The sequence below is a fragment of the Salmo salar genome, chromosome ssa06 (genome assembly GCF_905237065.1).
Source record: "Salmo salar chromosome ssa06, Ssal_v3.1, whole genome shotgun sequence".
Lineage (NCBI taxonomy): Eukaryota > Metazoa > Chordata > Actinopteri > Salmoniformes > Salmonidae > Salmo > Salmo salar.
In genome coordinates, this window is record NC_059447.1 from 64,971,512 (window position 1) to 64,992,921 (window position 21,410).

General features: G+C 43.2%; 1 protein-coding gene across 2 annotated transcripts in view; it reads left to right on the plus strand.

The window, feature by feature from the left end:
• The first annotated feature begins 4,723 nt into the window (after positions 1–4,723).
• Positions 4,724–21,410, plus strand: part of stum (stum, mechanosensory transduction mediator homolog) — a 32,568-nt gene continuing 15,881 nt past the window's right edge. For both annotated transcript variants that reach the window (XM_014205226.2, XM_014205227.2), the window contains exon 1: positions 4,724–5,056. In XM_014205226.2, coding sequence (XP_014060701.1) covers positions 4,879–5,056 — 178 coding nt within the window. In that variant the 5' untranslated portion in view covers positions 4,724–4,878. The remainder of the gene's footprint in view (positions 5,057–21,410) is intronic.

Below are 21,410 nucleotides of genomic sequence, written 5' to 3' on the forward strand. Positions count from 1 at the left end.
AAAGAGCACATGTTCAACTTCATTAAAAACAGGTTTGTGCCAAATAAAGTAACAGGGTTGACGATTTCTTCTTAAATCAGCCATAAATTTGATTCACTGTTCATGAGTCTTATGGCAACAGCTTCTACCCCTAAGCCATAAGACTTCTGAACAGCTAATCAGATGGCTACCCAGACTATTTGCATTACCCACTTTTATGCTGCTGCTATTCTCTGTTTATTATTTATGCATAGTCACTTTAACTCTACCTACATGTACAAATTACCTCAATTACCTCGACTAACCTGTGCCCCCACACATTGACTCTGTATCGGTACCCCCTGTATATAGCCTCGCTATTGTTATTTTACTGCTGCTCTTTAATTATTTGTTACCTTTATTTCCTATTTTTTACTTAATGTATATTTTTCTTAAAACTGCATCGTTGGTTAAGGGCTTGTAAGTAAGCACTTCACTAAGGTCTACACATGTTGTATTCAGTGCATGTTACAAATAACATTTGATTTGATTTGAAATTCCCTTGTGACAGCGGGAATGGAAGCTTGTTGTATGCATCAGGGAGTGGCAATTGAATACAACCTTCATCCCCAAACATTTCTATCCTGTCTATCTCAGGTTGCCACCACAAAACACCAGAAAATGGCCAAAAAGAGTAGAACCAGCTCACCTGCTTTTACTCTATGGTTTGGCTTTTAGATGTTCAATGTTCCATTTTATATTTAATAATATTTAAAATAGTTTCACCATATTAAAACGAGAGTTCAGTTCACATAACAGGTGTTGACCTTAAAAGGAGGGACAGATGTAAATAAATCATAATTTTCAGAAGTGACTTTTGACAGAGTAAGAAAATAACTTTAACATTTTTGGGGGGTTACGTGGCTTCCTAGAAGTGACACAGGGTTGAGGAAAGAAATGTAAAAATTCAGAATTTTGGCACTTTAGCAAGCTTTTATTCATATTAAAAATCAGATGTATTGAATTCGCCATGTGGTCTATGTTAAAAGGCACTCTACAGTCTCACCACACAGTATCAAGGCTACATTTCTTCCAACAATTCTACACATATAAATGGTTCAAATTGTTCCATACCCCCAATGAGTATACAGTATGCTATACAGTAACATAATGGAATTGATACCATTGGTACCTTATTAGGAGAGTCCAATTTAGATTGTGAGAAACAAATTATCCAATTCCTTTTAGGGGATTTCATATTTATATCATAAAAATACATTGCAAAGCAATCATGTCAATAAGACAATGCTAACCTAATTAGGCCTATGCATGGAGGAAGGGACCCAACCCAGTGGATACTCTTCTGTTCCCAATAATGCCATATGGCTAATTGGCAGGACAAATTACACCAATTCTGCAGAACAGAAACACTTCAGGCATAACCTCTACAATCTCCCTGGTATTATGACCCTCTTACAACATGGCCATAGAAGGTCACGCTCAATAAACTAGCCGGTCAGTGAGAAATATCAGTGGTGATTTCTTTTTCAAATTTTACCCCCTTTTTCTCCCCAATTTCGTGATATCCAATTACGATCTTGTCTCATCGCTGCAATTCCCAGACGGCTCTGGAGAGGCGAAGGTTCGCGTAATGCGTCCTCCAAAACACGACTCGCCAAACCGCGCTTCTTAACACCCGCTCGCTTAACCCAGAAGCCAGCTGCACCAATGTGTTGGAGGATACACCGTTCAACATGTGACCGAAGTCGCTCGCCACTTGGAGTTGCTAGAGCGCGATGAGACAAGTAAATCCCACCCGGCCAAACCCTCCCCTAACCTGTACGATGCTAGGCCAACTGTGCGGCGCCCTATGGGACTCTCGGTCACGGCTGGTTGTGACACAGCCTGAGATTAAACCCCAGACTGTAGTGACGCCGCAACACTGCGATGCAGTGCCTTAGACCGCTGTGCCGCTCTGGAGACTTCAGTGGTTATTTCTAATAAGGTAGAGGGGCCCTGTACTAAGGTCAGAGTGAGAGGTCATCCAGTCATATCCAATGACTGTCTTCATGTCTCTCTGGGGCGGTGCCCTTGATTTGGACTCATAATGCCCTTAATTATCCCATTAATTATAGTGTAAACCTAAGGCTCTGCACAGAGCTTTAATAGGACAGCTCTGTGATTTAGAGCCCCACTAATGTCAGCTTTGATCTGTGGGCCCACAGGAAATATCAGGCATGATTACCAAGCAGCAGCCAAGGAGCAGGGCTGGGAGACCACTAGGCCATTTAAAAGGACCAGGAAAGCCTTAAGAATCTACAGTTGAAGTCGGATGTTTACATACACCTTAGCCAAATACATTTCAACTCAGTTTTCCACAACCACAATTCCTGACATTTAATCCTAGTAAAAACTCCCTGTCTTAGGTCAGTTAGGATCACCACTTTATTTTAATAATGTGAAATGTCAGAATAATAGTAGAGAGAATGATTTATTTCAGCTTTTATTTCTTTCATCACATTCCCAGTGGGTCAGAAGTTTACATACATTCAATTAGTATTTGGTAGCATTGCCTTTACATTTTTTAACTTGGGTCAATTGGGTAGCCTTCCACAAGATTCCCACAATAAGTTGGGTGAATTTTGGCCCATTCCTCCTGACAGAGCTGATGTAACTGAGTCAGGTTTGTAGGCCTCGTTGCTCGCACACGCTTTTTCAGTTTTGCCCACAATCGAACACGAATTTTCAGTTTTGCCCACAAATTTTCTATGGGATTGAGGTCAGGGCTTTGTGATGGCCACTCCAATACATTGACTTTGTTGTCCTTAAGCCATTTTGCCACAATTTTGAAGGAAGTATGCTTGGAGTTATTGTCCATTTGGAAGACCCATTTGCGACCAAGCCTTAACTTCCTGACTGATGTCTTGAGATTTTGCTTCAATATATCCACATAATTTTCCTCCCTCATGGTGCCATCTATTTTGTGAAGTGCACCAGTCTCTCCTGCAGCAAAGCACCTCCACAACATGATGCTGCCACCCCCGCGCTTCACAGTTGGGATGGTATTCTTTGGCTTGCAAGCCTCCCCCTTTTTCCTCCAAACATAACGATGGTCATTGTGGCCAAACAGCTCTATTTTTGTTTCTTCAGACCAGAGGACATTTCTCCAAAAAGTACGTTCTTTGTCCCCATGTGCAGTTGCAAACCGTAGTCTGGCTTTTTTATGGCGGTTTTGGTGCAGTGGCTTCTTAATTGCTGAGCGGCCTTTCAGGTTATGTCGATATAGGACTCGTTTTACTGTGGATATAGATACTTTTGTACCTGTTTCCTCCAGCATCTTCACAGGGTTCTTTGCTGTTGTTCTGGGATTGATTTGCACTTTTCGCACCAAAGTACGTTCATCTCTAGGAGACAGAACGCGTCTCCTTCCTGAGCGGTATGACGGATGCGTGGTCCCTTGGTGTTTATACTTGCGTACTATTGTTTGTACAGATGAACGTGGTACCTTCAGGCGTTTGGAAATTGCTCCCAAGGATGAACCAGACTTGTGGAGGACTACATAAAAAATTCTGAGGTCTTTGTTGATTTCTTTTGATTTTCCCATGATGTCAAGCAAAGAGGCACTGAGTTTGAAGGTAGGCCTTGAAATACATCCACAGGTACACCTCCAATTGCCTCAAATTATGTCAATTAGCCTATCAGAAGCTTCTAAAGCCATGACATCATTTTCTGGAATTTTCCAAGCTGTTTAAAGGCACAGTCAACTTAGTGTATGTAAACTTCTGACCCACTGGAATTGTGATACAGTGAATGAATTATAAGTGAAATAATCTGTCTGTAAACAATTGTTGGAAAATTACTTGTGTCATGCACAAAGTAGATGTCCTAACTGATTTGCCAAAACTATAGTTTGTTAACAAGAAATTTGTGGAGTGGTTGAAAAACGAGTTTTAATGACTCCAACCTAAGTGTATGTAAACTTCCGACTTCAACTGTAATACATGTTAAGCTGTCTTTCCTTTTTCTCCCTCTCTATTTTCTCTCTCTTTCTCTATCTCACCTCAACCAATATTAGACCTTTGATTCATTACTTCATTAAATTAATGAGGGCATTCCGTAGCGACTGAGTTCGAGACAAGTCATGGTCCAATGAATGCACCTGCTAGGAGCATTTGTCCTACGTCCGAAGCTACATCCATAATCAGTAGACGGTTCTGATTGGAGAATTGCCGTTTGCATCGCACAGCAGTGAACAAGAATCTATTAAATCCAATGTTTTCAGTTTTTTTCCCACTTTTACACCTGTCTGTTGTTAGCTAATGAGTCACGCAAAAAGAGCAGACGTGAAGTAAAAGGGGGGGGGGGTAGCATCTAAAAACTGAATTGAATAGATTCTTGTTCACTGCTCTGTGATGCAAATGGCGATTCTCCAATCAGAACTGTCTAGCCCATGATGTATTCAACATTTATCAACACTTTATTACACATGTGAATCTGCAGGTGAGAAGTTTAGTTAGAGGAACATATCTGTTTCAAATTCAGTGTTCTCTGCTACCCAAAGGGCATTAGTTGTGCAGTCCATAATATGACTATAAATACAACAAATATTGTTCTTTGTAATTATTTATTATTATAATTCTAATTATTATTTGCCTAATTCCTGGTGTCTCGGTGGCATTAATTGGTGCATATTTCGAAACACCAACAGGGTACTGCCGCTTTAAATATATCGGGCTATGTAACCTACAGTAAGTAGCCAGTCCACTAGTGTTCACAAAACTGTGTAAAGGAGCAGATACTCGGTGCTTGCGTGCTGCCTTCGTACACACACACACACACACAGTACACTTCGTTCAGTTGGTCATCTTTTGAGAGGTGTGCTCATCCAGTGTGATAAATATTTCACACTTTGCGTGTTTTATGCTCAAGATGGACCAGAAAGACACCGATATGAATGAAAAGGGAGTTACTTCTTCGACCAGTGGAGTTGTGGTCCAAGTAAGAGAGAAGAAAGGACCTTTGCGTGCAGCTATTCCATACATGCCATTCCCAGTAGCAGTAATATGCCTATTTCTCAACACTTTTGTTCCTGGTTTAGGTGAGTTTACACTTTGATTTAGCAACTTTTTTATATAACACCATGTGAAGTAGCAACTGTCGAAAGCATACAGTGAGCATATGGCACTGTTTTTCTTAGGTTTTTCTTAGAACTGAATATTTGCATACATTTTGAAAAGGTTTGTATTCATCACAAATTCGTTTTTATTATCATTGTAGTTGTATTATTATTTATTTTTTGTGAATGTCTGAATTCACCGTTATGCGCATCTGGGGTGTATTAATTACGCCATTCTGTTACAAAACGTTTTGCAACCGATACTGTATACTCCAAACGGAAAACATTTTGCAACAAAATGTGTTTTTTATTTTGGACAAATTCTGGTAGGTCCCTGCTCCCTTCATTCCCTTTGCTCAGTTTGCTTCTGGTTGGTTCTTAAACTGTAAACGGTTTCCGTTGCAAGACGTAATGAATGCACCACTGATGCTTGGGACATGGTTGTAACATTTGCCAGGCTGGGCGTAGGATTAAAGAGAAATGTGAGGCCATAAAACTGAAAGTGGTTGCTGCCATCTTGCAGGTTTTACTGGGACTACTCTGTCCGCTCACTAGCGCTCAGTGCATACATGGAGCGGCAAAGGAGCGACGACGTCATCATGACGTCATCCAAAACTTGACAGACATTGATATTAATATAAAATGTTAATGCGTTCGACATTGCAGCCGACTTTGAAGGCAAGGTGAGACTGACTAATCTCCAAATCAACTTGCATCATAAATAACTACTCAATAGTATTTGTAGATCAGCCAGTCTTATCACGTTTTACCCATGATATGTCACACTTTTGTTGCACTCATACACTCTGAGTGCAAAAAAAAGGCCTCTGCAACAATTATTTGAGTATTTAAAATGTTATTTTGTGCACAAAGGTAATGACTAAAGTGTCTTATTTGGACTAGAAAAATGTAACTTCTCTATTGTCTTTTTGTCAGTACATCAGATAAACTGCAGTAAGGAATGTGCCCTCTGAGCACAAGGGAGAGCCGGTGACATAACTTCCGCTTTTGGATGAGCGCCTCGCTGTTTACAGTCCCTGGTGAAATGGATTAGCGTACGACTGGAAAACATTGAGCTTTCCGAGCAAGTATTCGAGGAAGCTCTAACTAAAACTTTCAATATTCACGGGATAGATTCTTTGTAGGCACTTCCACATACCAATTTTGTAGCTGTCAACTTTGTTGGAGATTCTATTATCGCTAGATAACACTAGCTAATATCTGGGAAGCAGCTAGCTAAGGCAGGTTTGCTAGCTTGCTCTCTGAAATTGTTTCCAATATTAACAAGATGACACTCCATCTTAACAACTCCTCCAAATTTACTGAAAAGTGCAGAAGAGAACTTCCAAACAGTTTTTTTTCCTCTCGTCATGACCAGAATTTGGGGCATGTACACTAGTTTCAGGCGTTTCTTTTTCGCTTGCTACGTTATGTTAGCGTTCTGTGGAGAACTGTTCCCTTCTTTGCCAGTGTCAACTCTGGTAGCTGGCTTCCATGAAAGAGAGGCTATAACTTTAAACTATAGCAAAATACACAATTAAGTGAATTAGTGATACAAATTGTTAGACATACAGTACGTGACCAAAAGCATGTGGACACCTGCTCGTCGAATATCACATTCCAAAATCATGGGCATTAATATGGAGTTGGTCCCACCCTTTGCTGCTATAACAGCCTCCAATCTTCTGGGAAGGATTTCCACTAGATGTTGGAACATTGCTGCGGGGACTTACTTCCATTCAGCCACAAGAGCATTAGTGAGATCGGGCACTGATGTTGGGCGATTAGGCTTGGCTCGCAGTCGACGTTCCAATTCATCCCAAATTTGGGTTGAGGTCAGGGCTCTGTGCTGGCCAGTCAGGTTCTTCCACACCGATCTCGACAAACCATTTCTCTATGGACCTCGCTTTGTGCATGGGGGCATTGTCATGCTGAAACAGGGAAGAGCCTTTCCCAAACTGTTGCCACAAAGTTGGAAGCACAGAATTGTCTAGAATGTCATTATATGCTGTAGCGTTAAGATTTTCCTAAGGGGCCTAGCCCGAACCATGAAATACAGCCCCAGACCATTATTCCTCCTCCACAAAACGTTACAGTTGGCACTATGCATTGGGGCAGGTAGCGTTCTCCTGGCATCTGGATTCATCACACCAGAGAACTCGTTTCCACTTCTCCGGAGTCTAATGACGGCGAGCTTTACACCACTCCAGCCGACGCTTGGCATTACCCATGGGGATCTTAGGCTTGTTTGTGGCTGCTCGGCCATGGAAACCCGTTTCATGAAACTCCCGACGAACAGTTCTTGTGCTGACGCTCTCGGTGGCCCGGTTCTGTGAGGTTGTGTGTAATACCACTTCGTGGCTGAGCCGTTGCTACTCCTAGACGTTTCCACTTCACAACAACAGCACTTACAGTTGACCGGGGAAACTCTAGCAGGGCAGAAACGTGACATCCTATGACGGTGCCACGTTGAATGTCACTGAGCTCTTCAGTAAGGCCATTCTACTGCCAATGTTTGTTAATGGAGATTGCATGACTGTGCTTGATTTTATACAACTGTCAGAAACTGGTGTGGCTGAAATAGCCGAATCCACTAATTTGAAGGGATATCCACATACTTTTGTATATATAGTGTAAATCATTAATACACATTTAAGGGATGCATATCATAATAGTGATACATAATATACATTAGAAAGACATTCCATCAGCAAACTATTACTCCCCTTCATCTCTTCATATCTATTAATTTGAATTTGTTGAGAATCTCAGTCAGATGCTTCCTCCCTAGAGTCTCAGTAATTGCAACACTGCTGTTTAATATGGATTTTGCAATTTGGTTTTATATGCCCTATCTTCTTCCCTCTCCTCCTTTATCTTCAACTCTTCCTCATCTCCTAATTGTCAAGAGGCGATGCTGGGCTGGCAATAGGTTCCATTTGGAGTTCCCTCTATGCCTGCCTCTGTCTTTGTACAGATGCCACTGTACCCTATCTGGACCATGGAGTTAGAGGATCTAATAGGAGTCAGTAATGGGATCTGTATAGTAGTGAATTCCATTTTCAGCATAACATTGATTTCCACACTATCTTGCCCTGAACCTAATGAATCCTGTGGAGCCCAGGCCCCACATATCCCTTTCATAGCAGGCACATCTGAAAGGAGAGGAGCCAGGAGCTGCTCGGCCCTTGTTAGAAAAGTGAACTAGGCCTACTGTGCTGTTCACTGCCATTCACTGACTGAGTCACTGTTATTATTTGATCATTCAGTATTTCTATTCAGTATCTGTTTCAATAGAGCCAGACGGAGCTACACACAGTCTTTCTTAGTTTCCTTTCAGATTCATGTATCCATGGTTATTGACCACAGTTATTGATCGCCCTTTTATGCGACACTATCCATGACCCGAGTACTATGACTTGTCCTCTTTGGGCTGTCTTTGTGGGGACTAGGCCTATGGAGTCTATAGTACTGAGTGTGTAACATTAGAAATGTGTCTCTCCATGTGGCATATCCATGGCATCCCAGTAATGTCATTGTGTACCTGGCTGGCCCAGATGTAATTCTTTATATTTTTTGTGGTTTTTAGTGTGCCGCCCTATGGGACTCCCAATCACAGCCGATTGTGATACAGCCTGGATTCGAACCAGGGTGTCTGTAGTGACGCCTCAAGCACTGAGATGTAGTACCTTAGACCGCTGTGCCACTCATGAGCCAGAAGAGTGGTCTGGTCTATCGTCTGTCCATCCACACCAGTGAAAAATAGCTTTCCTCCCTTCTTAGTCAGGACTGGCTATACTGAGTGTTGCGGGTGAGACTGCCAGCTGCCAACAGGCCTTCCCAGTTCCCATGTCACCCAGCAGCAGCTGAGGGCTCTGTGTGACTACCATGTCTCTTCAGGTTTTGTCCAATCACCAGTCTTATTCTTGATTTTGTGGTTGGACCTATACTCTGGCTAGTGTTGCTGTCTCATCAGCCTGTTTACACTGAAACAGCATCATCACACTTCCTCAACCCAGCAAGGCCATCACGTCAACTGGGATGTCCACTATGCCCACGACTGAGAGAAAATAAATACATTTACAGGAGCTGGGCAAAGCTGGTTTTAAGTAGCAGCTTGTTGTTTTATTAGGAAGGAGTGATATTTCTTAGTGCCAGATTCAGACTGGTCTTTATTGGGCTTCTGTGAAGTCAGCACCTGAGATGAGGAACAGAGAGCGGATACAAAGTAGTAATGTTCGGTAGCTGAGTGCTAAATACAAAGAGACATCTCCTCCCCTCTAGAGTCAGTGAGCCATATCTAACACACCCTGTCCTTGTGTTTACTGTAATTGCTAGTGGCATGTGCTGTGTGCCAAATTAAGTTAAATGAAATCTCGTTAATTGGCACTGGATTTGATACGGCTATAATTGAAAGCAATATATTTAAAAAATCTGACGAAAGAAATGAATATCTGCTAACTTGTTTGTCAGCACCTTTCACCAGCAGCTTTCTAGAGAGAGAAATTAGGCTAGCTTTAGAGGGAGACCAGATAGTGTGACTGGGACTGTGGACAGAGGAATGGGGATTCATTGGTTGAGGGAAGTAGCATTGGTTTTTGTCTCATGTGATCCTTATCTGTTTGGCGAGGCTGGTCCAAATTGAATTCAGTTTCAAGATCAATGACTAGTCATAGGAATACCCTTCAAAGATATGCCAATGGAAACATTAAAATTGGACTTTGGTATCTGCTTTTTTAACTGTTCAGACCTGTTCTCATTGTTGGCTACATGAAGCTCCCTAAATGTAAAAACAGTATATTTCAAAGAACAACTGTTCTAATTATTGGTCTTGATGGAGAATTAAAGAAAGCCTCTTATTTTTTGCTCAATCTTTCTTTACCTTTGCGTCTTCCCGTCTTTTACAACAAAGGTATTGTGAAGGATGTCCATTATAATCTGATCAACAAGTGAGACAGTTGGAGGTACTGTATCACTCTCCATTAGTTTTCACACAATGGGAAGACCACTGTAACCTTGGACAGGATGTGTTTTTTCTTCTTCTGTGGATACATCATATAATAGCATTCTGACAATGGCAAACCATTACAATGCGATTCATAAAATTAAAAAGGCAGCATCAAAAACAACGTAGGAAAACCACAGTCAAACCACAGGAGCAACAGGCCATGTGTGGCTTCTCTCTGTCCCCTAACCTGTTACAGAGTAGTTGTTATTGGCTCCTTTAATCACAAGGCCTTCTGAATGGTTACAGGGCCCCCATTGTACCACTCCCATTGCTCTCCCCCCTAGTACGCTGCAGTTTCCATGACAGCAGGTAGAGCTACCAGAACAGAAGGCTGTTCCTACCATTAAAGGTCTTCTCTATGGATGGCTGTGCCTTTCTTTCTGGTGACACTGCGCAGGAGTAGGACGCATAGCAGGGGGAGATTATGGGCTGTTTTAGGGAAAGCTAATTGCATACACGACCACTCACATTTTTAAACCCAAGATGCTAGACCTGCATAGAATATGAGCCATGACTTGAGTGAACGCAGTAGGACATACACTGATTGTACAACACATTTATTTGCTCTTTCCATGACATAGACTGACCAGGTGAATCCAGGTAAAAGCTATGATTCCTTATTGATGTCACTTGTTAAATCCACTTCAATCAGTTTAGATGAAGGGGGGAGACTGTTTAATGAAGGATGTTTAAGCCTTGAGACAAGACACGGATTGTGTATGTGTGCCTTTCATAGGGTGAATGGGTAAGACAAAATATTGAAGTGCCTTTGAACAGGGTATGGTAGTAGGTGCCAGGCGCACCAGTTTGAATGTGTCAAGAACTACAACGCTGCTGGGTTTTTCAGGCTCAAAAGATTCCCGAATTGTCCACCACTTAAAGGACATCCAGCCAACTTGACACAACTGTTGGAAGCATTGGAGTTAACATGGGCCAGCATTCCTGTGGAATGCTTTCGACACCTTGTAGGTCATGCCTCAACGACTAGAGGCTGTTCTCAGGGCAAAAGGGGGTGCAACTCAATATTAGAAAGGTATTCCTAAGGTTTTGTACACTCATTGTATATCTTACAGTACAGTACTGGCCATCTAACACACTGGAAACAAGCTTTATTAGGACTGAGAGAGAAGAGAGATGAGAGAGAGAGAGGAGAGATGAAAGAGAGATAGATGAGAGATGAAAGAGAGAAAGAGCGATGCCATGGAGATGCTTGGTTTGGCATTGGTCCTGCGACACAGCTGGCTTACAGATCCTCACCCCAACAGAAGCACAGAGAACTGATGTTTCACCTTTTAGATGAGTAAGATAACATCAGACACACTTCTTCCATCTCTACCATCCATCCTGCTTTAATACTGTACGGAAACCCGGTGGCCATCAGAAATGTAAATACACTGGGCCAGAACAAATTGCCGTACGTGGTGAGTGGTTACAGTGAAGTGTCAGAGTAAGTACGGTACGAGCTGCATGCTGGATGATTAATGACAAACCCCCTCTAAGCAATAAATGTGAGCCTTCCTTCCCAGAAGCAACTTAATCAGCTCCATCTAGACACATGCACATTTCCATTACTGGAAACAGAGGAAAATTAGGTCTTAGTAGACATCGCAAAATGATTCATAAGAGCAGAGATCCATCATATGATGCACAAGCGTCGGGCTGCATGAGGACATGTTTATATCCTCCCCCAGTCTCTAATTGTGTTGACTGAACTTACAGAATGGCTTTGTGTCTTGGTTTGGAAAAGAGAATAACATGTGGGTTTATTTAGAAGTAGACAACAGGCTACGCCTGCTGTTTCAGTGTCATGATGTCACGTCCTGACCAGTATAAGGGGTTATTTGTTATTGTAGTTTGGTCAGGACGTGGCAGGGGTGTGTTTGTTTTGTGTTGTCGGGGTTTTTGGGTAGTGTTCTATGTTTTGTATTTCTATGTTCTATTTTCTATTTTTTCTATTTCTATGTCTAGTTTATTGTTTTGACCTTCAATTGGAGGCAGCTGTTCCTCGTTGCCTCTAATTGAAGGTCCTATTTAGTAGGGGTGTTTTTCATGGGGTTTTTGTGGGTAGTTGTTTCCTGTTTTGTGTTCGCGTGTACCTGACGGGACTGTTTAGTGTCGTTTTTTGTATACGTGTTTCTTTTGTTTTCCTTCTTGAATAAAATAAGAAGATAGGTTTACACGTTCCCGCTGTGTTTTGGTCCAATCCCTACGACACCCGTGACACATGAGTATTTGTGATCTTGGTTGAGCGTTGACAAATTAATATCAATAACAACTATTATTCAATGGGAATGTTTTAAAATCAAACCTCAGAGACTGTTCAAGTCTCTCCCTAACACAGAACCCAAACCGGCTGTGCGAGTGCGCCACCGAGCACACATTTATTTTTGTCCCCCCACACCAAACGCGATCATGACACGCAGGTTAAAATATCAAAACAAACTCTGAACCAATTATATTAATTTGAGGACAGGTCGAAAAGCATTAAACATTTATGGCAATTTAGCTAGTTAGCTTGCACTTGCTTGCTAATTTGTCCTATTTAGCTAGCTTGCTGTTGCTAGCTAATTTGTCCTGGGATATAAACATTGAGTTGTTATTTTACCTGAAATGCACAAGGTTCTCTACTCCGCCAATTAATCCACACACAAAATGGTCAACAAAATCGTTTCTAGTCATCTCTCTTCCTTCCAGGCTTTTTCTTCTCTTGACTTTATATTGCGATTGGCAACTTTCATAAATTAGGTGCATTACCACCACTGACCTCGTTCGTCTTTCAGCCACCCACGTGGGTATAACCAATGAGGAGATGGCACGTGGGTACCTGCTTCTATAAACCAATGAGGAGATGGGAGAGGCAGGACTTGCAGCGCGATCTGCGTCAGAAATAGAACTGATTTCTATTTTAGCCCTTGCTCGTATTTTAGCAGATGCTCGTTTGCGCGCGCGAGCAGTGTGGGTGCAATAAATGAATAACATAGATTTCTAAATGTATTTTGCAATGCTCGCGCACACGATGCGAGCGTTGTCGTCAGCCTGTTAGAGTTTACTACATTGTAAACGAGGAGCTCCATGCCCTTGATAAAGTGCGGTCTAATACCAATGGGAGAAAGGTGTTTCTTGACAGGTTTTTGCACTTTCTTGTGGATGAAGATATATTCTACAACCCACCACAATTGCAACAGATGAATAGAGTTGATATGATATTTGGATACTGTTTTTTCAAACACAGTCAATCAATCTAATATAATTTAATTCATACTGGATCCCTACACTGTTTGTAAAAAAGGCACTATGTAGAACCTAAAAGGGTTCTTTGGCTGTCCGAATATGGGAACCCTTTGAAGAACCATTTTTTGGTTCCAAGTAGAACCCTTTTGGTTCCAGTTAGAACTCTTTTGGGTTCCATGTAAAACCCACAGAGGGTTCACCATGGAACCTAAAATGGTTCTGTGGTGGCTAATTTCTGCATTACCAAATGAGGAGAGTTACAAACTTCACACACCAGCCAGAGTTATACGTAAACTACATCTTTAATAATAAGAGCTTTGCAATAGCACTTGACTTTCAATGATGCGCCATTGAAAAGTGACAACACAAAAGTACAAAGATCTTTTATAGCCAAGATACACCCCTCTCAACGTACATGACGAACAACAGATACATAGAATGGTCACAAGGTTAAGATTTGTATGAAAGATATCTATAAAACATAGCAGACAGCAACTGCTGTGTCAACAGTTTTCATTGTATAGACCAGTGTCTGGTCCTCCTACTCCAAACTGGAACCGTCTCTCCCTGGTACGGTATAGAACAGAACCATTAGCTCATGTTCTCTGGAATGCTCTTTAGGCTTTATTACCCAAAGACATTGTAAATCTCCTGCTATCTCATAGAAGCCCATCCTCAGTAAAACACACACACAATAGTTAACAGAATACTCTATTCTGTTGAATAAAACAACCATTATAATACAATACAAGCATTATAACATAATCCTGCAATTTTCCACGACAGTTCTCCTTTGGGGCACCCGAAGAACCCTTTTGGAACCCTTTTTCTAAGAGTGTATCTGTACTACATTCTGGCCATTCAAACTAATCAAATTAGATTGGTCATAAATTATAGCACCTGCAGCCTGTTACTGTATGGCGGTGCTGTCACAGGCCCAGAGTGCATGCTACACTTGTCCTTGAGCTTGTGTCCCTTTTTAAAATCATAAATTGAGGTCACTTAAGCACACATTTTCAATTTCCGGTCTGCATGCTGGAAAGACTCTGACAATAGTGCCATCATGGCAGGCTACACATCTCCCATGTGCCCAACCTCAAGGCTAATCCCACGTCTCCCAGACACACACACACACACACACACACACACACACACACACACACACACACACACACACACACACACACACACACACACACACACACACACACACACACACACACACACACACACACACACACACACAGAGAGAGATTGAGAGAGACTGTTATCTACCTGTCATACACAGTTTGTTAGTGTCTAGGGATCAGAAACACAGGTAGGCACAGACAGTACTGAATGTGGGGTTTTGCTTTGATGCAAGTTAACCGTCCACTAGTTATACGCTATCCCAATATGTTTGGAGGCGGTATAATCTGAACAAATTGACATGTGGCCCTCTCCAGCCAGCTAGAGCATGGATGTTGTAGTATGCCGCCATAATGAGAGAGCAGATCTGTTGAGAGAGCAGATGTTGAGCCCATGTAGGCAGGCAGGCCCAGTGAAAGTGTGGGTGGTTGCCTGGGTGAATGATTGATCGGCTGTGTCAGCTAGTGCTAGAGCAGGGATGGGCAACTGGCGGCCACGGCCCCCATTTTCTATCTAGGCCCGCAGATTAATCCCCCCCCCCAAAAAAAAAGTTAGGGTCTCAACTTAATGTTGAGAGTTAGAATAGTACAATACACAAGTTGCAATTTAGAAATTTGGTTGTGCATCAGCAATTTTTCTCTTGTTGTCAGTCCATGGTCAAATTACTGTCCAGGAGGGGGGGCATTGATTTTGTTCTTCACACTCACTCAGATATCGTATTCAAAACTGCAAACATTTCTCTCCATTATATGGCAAATTGAGTAGAAAAGCAGGAAATTAGCTTTAAAGCTGCACATTTTTCTCCACCCCACGGCAAAACGAGTAGAAATGCATGAAATTTGTAATAACATTTCAAAAATCTTCCCTCTGCCCCATGCCAAAATGTGTAGAATTGCAGCAAACTTGCTTTAACACTGAAACATTTTCTCTACGTTCCATGGCAAAATGTGTAGAATTGCAGGAAATTAACTCCAAAATGTCCATTTTTTTCTCTCCATTGTCAAGACGGGGTGGTCGCATTTTTTTGTTGTTGCTCAGAACAAAATTTCACTTGGGTTCCCAAAAAAGGCTAGGGCCGAGTGAGTGAGTGAGTGAGTGAGTGAGTGAGTGAGTGAGTGAGTGAGTGAGTGAGTGAGTGAGTGAGTGAGTGAGTGAGTGAGTGAGTGAGTGAGTGAGTGAGTGAGTGAGTGAGTGAGTGAGTGAGTGAGTGAGTGAGTGAGTGAGTGAGTGAGTGGGATGGGATGGGATTGGAGAAGGGATGGGAAGGGGCGGGTTTGTTGTGAGGCAAGGGGAGTATGTTTTTAGCCAAGGTTAAATTTAGCAGAGGTCATTTTCTATTTCAATCTCGGCATATCCAGTTTTCTGTTTCTGTGTGGGTGAGTAAATACCAGCCTGTGAACTCTTTAAGGCCTTTGGCTAGAATCCAGTTTCTTCATTAATTTGGTGCCACCCGAACATTAGTAGATTTACTTTACAAAGACAGGGTATCTAAATGTTGTGTGTAAATGACCTTTTTGAATCATTCTGGAACTACACCATGTACAATGTTCAATAATAAATGTGAAAAACAATGCTTTGAATAGCACAGACGAGTAGATTGAAATCATGAAGGACAAGCTTTTTAGATTATCCAACAAATTAGTACCTGGACTGAAGTGTGGAATAACATAAGACACTCATTGGTGCTCAGTACTGTTGACATTGTTTGAGTGTTTAAAAAGATCTCTCTCTCTCTCTCTGCTTCTTCAGCTCAGATGAGTTCCCCTCTAATTCTGTCACAAGTGGTCCCTTCCAAGGCCACTCACAGTGAGAGTTTTCTATTTCTCTCTTGTCGTCATTCTCAAAAAACAAGGACTAAACAGGATAATTAACCTCCCACTTTTTCAGTGGGCACTAAGTGTGAACGCTTGAGAAAATTACATTCATCAGCGGCTTAATGCATGAGAACGATGACACTCACCATCCCCCTGTCTCACTCCACACACAGACTCTGTGCAGGGGTGGGCGGGAGAGGGTGGGATGGGGTGAGGGGGTGAGTGAGTGAGTGAGAAGGGGCTTTGGTGAGAGAGGGAGACAGAAACAGAAACAGAGGAGAGTATTAGACCTCAGGATAAGACCCAGATGCAGACAGTTCGAAGTAACAAAAGTTTATTACAAAAACAGGGGGCGGGCAAACGACAGATCAAGAGCAGGAAGAGGAGTCTTGTTCTGAGCACAGACAGTGCAGGCGGCGACGAAAGTGGAGACATCCGGAACCATGGTGAGCCACCAAAAGCATTGTTGCACAAAGGCCAGGGTCCGACTGGCCCCCCTGGGGTCCGGTTGGGAACGCTGAGCCTCACGGACCTGGTTCTCTGTACCCCAGACGAGGGTAGCCGACAGGCACGAGGTAGGAAGAATGGCCTCGGGGTCCAAGGGAGTAGAAGCAGGACAATTGCGGCGTGAAAGCACGTCCGGCTTAGCATTCTTAGACCCCGGGCGGTAGCAGATGGTGAAATTGAACCGGGTGAACAACAGGGCCCATCGAGCTTGCCTGAAACGTGCAGCTGCACTCTGGACGTGGGTTATGGCCAATCCACCACAGCGCTCACCTTTCCCAGATCCATCTGCACATTCCCAGCAGCGATGATGTATCCAAGGAAGGAGATGATGGAGCAATGGAACTCGCAAATTTCGGCTTTGATAAACAGCTGGTTCTCCAGAAACCCTGTAGGACTTGTCAGACATGGAGAACGTGTTCTTAAACTGAGCGGGAAAAGACAAGGATATCGTTGCGGTAGATGAACACAAACCAGTTCAACATGTCCCGGAGAACGTCATTAACTAGGGTGTGGAACACAGCAGGAGCATTGGTCAAACCGAATGGCATCACCAGGTATTCATAGTGTCAGTGTTAAAGGCTATCTTCCACTCGTCACCTTCCTGTATCTGTACCAGGTGGGAGGTCTTCCGCAGGTCTTACTTAGAGAAGATAGTGGCCCCCTGGAGCAGCTCGAAAGCCGATGCGATGAGTGGTAGCGGGTAACGTTTTTGAACCGTGATGTCATTGAGGCCCCGGTAGTTGATGCACGGGCGCAGAGGGGGAGGCAGAAGGATACCCCCTGCAGTCAGGAAGTCCTTGATGCATGTCTCCATAGCCTTGGTCTCTGGACCCGACAGTGAATACAGCCGCTCCTGGGGTAGTGTAGTGCCCGGGAGAAGGTTGATCCTGCAGTCATAGGGTTGATGCGGAGGAAGCGAAGTGGCCCGGGCCTTGCTGAAAACCTCCTGGAGATCCTGGTACTACCGCGAGAACGGTTGAGAGGTCAGAGGCTTCTTCCGAGCCCACAGGAAGATGTTCCCGGGGCAGGCTGCGCCGACTTCAGGTAATGGGCGTGGCAGAATGGGCACCAGACCCCAATAGTACCCGCAGTCCAGTTGATAAGGGGATTGTGGCGCTGGAGCCAAGAACACCCCAATACCACGGGAACCTGAGGAGACTTGATGAGCATAAACTGTATAGAGTCACTGTGGTTCCAGGACACACGCAGGTGGATAGGAGTAGTATTGTGGGTAACCCAGCCTATGGAGTGCCCATCCAGTGCTCTAACGTCCAGGGGACTGGAGAGGGGCTGAGTGGGGATGCCCAGCTCAGACACCAGGGTGGCGTCCATGGAATTCTCGTTGGCCCCAGAGTCAATGAGAACCCAGAGAGATTTAGACTGAGTCGCCCAACAGCAGGTTAGCATGGAGAGGGGTGCGAATAAGGGGAGAAGAAAAACTCTCCGTGTGGCATACCAGAGTACTCGTAAACTACTGATGAGCCTGGTCTATTTAAAGGACCGGTAGACACATAATGACCGGCAGTTCCGCAGTACAGACAACTCTGGGTGTTAAGTCTGCATAAGCGTTCGGCTGGAAACAGCCTAACTCTGCCGAGTTGCTCCGAAAAAGGTGAGTCGGCAGACCTCAGAGACTATCGGGGGACCTCGGGTAAGCTCGGATCCTCGGGGACGTATACGCCGGGGACTTCCGGAGTTCCTCGGAGGCAAGGTGGGATCCTTTGGCGAGCGATTGGGACTGGAATCAGACCTCCTCTCCCTCCTGTTCCCGTAGCCGCCAATCGATCCTTAACCTCCTCCAATAATCCATTAAGGAATATGTCGAACAGGGACTCTGTGTTCCAGGCACTCTCGGCAGCCAAAGTGCAGAAATCAACTGCATAGTCTGCCACACTGCGGGAGTCTTGGCGAAGCTGGAGTAACTTCCAGGCAGCCTCTCTCCCAGACATGGAGAATCAAAAACATTTTTCACCTCAGCCACAAACTCCTCCAGGATGAAACGCACAGCAGATTGTTGTTCCCACACCGCAGTAGCCCAGGCAAGAGCCCTCCCGGACATTAGCGTTATGAGATACGCTATCTTCGAGTGCTTTAGGGGAAGGACAAGGGCTGCAGCTCGAAAATGAGGGATCACTGGGAGAGAAACACCCGACAGGTTCCTGACCCTCCGGCGAAGCGTTCCGGAGGACTTAAGCGGGGTTCTTGGGAAGCCAGGGTGGCCTGGAGAGACGCACTGCTGACAGCGGTGTTACTGGGGGGGGGGGGGGGCTACTGTTGTGGCCGGCGGACTCATAGATAATCCGCAGAATTGCTTCAGCACTGTATTCAAGCCACAGTCATGGCATTCTGCCAATGTCTGGAATCAGTCCATAAGACCTCTGAGTATCTCCTCATGTCTCTTAATGGTGGCTCCTTGGGAGGAGATGGCATTGTGGAGCTGGTCTGAGTCTGCAGGGTCAGTAATTGGTTCCCCATTAATCACGCCATCCCTTCACATGGTTTAAGAATAGGTAAAGACACATTCACATATGAAGACAATGTTCCATTCTGTCCTCTTCCCTTTCTGATATTCTGCATAGCACCAGGGACATGTAAAAGACAAGCCTGACCTCTCCCCTCTTTGGGCCCCAAGTGACTGAGCCCCAGCTAAGGGAAAAGTGCAACTGCCAACATTCATTATCCAAAGGGATACATTCTAATGACAAGTATCTCACATAAGCATATTATGCAAATAAAACATCTTAATTATCTATGTTCCCCAACTAATTCTGATTCATCCGCCACACTTGTTAAGGGGTAGAACGACATATTTTTACCTTGCCAGCTCAGGGATTCAATCTAGCAACCGTTCAGTTACTAGTCCAATGCCCTAACCACTAGGCTACCTGCCGCCCAAAATGTTTTGTTCTAATGACAGCTTTAACGATGTATGTTATTAGAAGTGTCATTGCAGAAAGCTCTTACTATCTGTGACCAGATGCTGTAGGGCAATTCCATGGTTACTTTCGTTTATTTAGTAAATATTTTCTTAACTCCATTTTCTTAAAACTGCATTGTTGGTTAATCTCTGAGACTGAGATTTCTCACTTTAAAATGTATTCCAAACAAAACACCAATGATTGCAAATTTTAACAAACCATACAACTCTATGCACAAGGACTACTTTTAAAAATGTCTACTGAAAATTTGACAAAAGCATATTTACTTGGACAGTGCAGATGCAAAGTTTTCTGTGAAAATTGTTAAAAGTAGTCCTCGTGCATTGAATTGTATGGTATGTGGAATTGGCCTGTACTAACTAATTTAATCAAAACAAATCAAATTGTATTTGTCACATGCGCCGAATACAACAGGAGTAGACCTTCCTGAGATTAACCAACAATGCAGTTTTAAGAAAATGGAGTTAAGAAAATATTTACTAAATAAACGAAAGTAAAAAATGAAACAAAAAAAATGACACAATAAAATAACAATAATGAATCTATATACACGGGGTACCGATACCGAGTCAATGTGCGGGGGTACAGGTTAGTTGAGGTAATTTGTACATGTAGGTAGGGGTAAAGTGACTATGCATAGATAAACAGCGAGTAGCAGCAGTGTAAAAACAAAAAGGATAAAAATGATTTTTTTGAGGCTAGGTGCAGTTTGTGCCAAGAGACATACCTTTCTGGTCGTGGATGGTACATTACAGAGTGTATATAAAACACAGGAAAATCTTGTTTTTGGCTGCACTGGGCCTGTCAGAGGATATGTTGTGACTCTCACATTCCTGCGTGTGCTCTGTTCATATTTTGAATTACTGAGAGGAGACAATTTTGCATCATCTCTCACCATGGCATAATTTTGATTTTTAATCACCCTCGTCTGATTATCTCTAGATCAGTATGGTATGGATGAATTTCCAGTAGGATATCACCTTGATTTGAAAAGGACAGCAATTAAGCAGCATGTCAAGTCAGTCTGAAATCAACCGACCTGTCATGTTCATTCTTACATACATAACCCTCTAAATTATTTGGATGACATCTTCATATCAATCAATTAAAGAGCATTTCACAAAGATTAAGATGATGTAAGTCTGTTAAGTATAGTTCTCCTAAATTAGATTTTGTGTAAAATTGAGCCTACCATTCTGATGCAATTATGAAATGGGCTCATCTGAACAAGTCAAACTTGGCACAGGAACAGTGAACACAAGGACTGCTAGTCCCCTGCTGCTGCCTGTTGGTTGTTGAGCTCTTTCCCTGTAAATCATGTTTATCTGCCTGCAGAGGAAATTTGGAGGCTATTCTTAGCCTGATTGGCCCGTTGTAAAGGGAAAGGGAGGCAGATCTCTGGCAGTGTACTTACTCTGTGTCTCGTTGGATTCTCCAGTATGATTAGTGGTATGTCTCATTTGAAAAGACAGATTAAAATGAAACATAGTGGGAAAATGGGAGGATATTTATTTGTTCACTTCCTTTAGCTGTTTTTTTTTGGCGAAAGTAACATTGATTTATAGGCCTGGCAGTTAACCATTGAGAATAGTTCATATTCTGGAAACACTTAGAATAAATGACCTTGTATGAGGTTTGGTTCAGATCACCATAGGCACAAACACGCTCACTATACTGCCGCCATTGACCTCGACAGAGTAAGCCAGCTG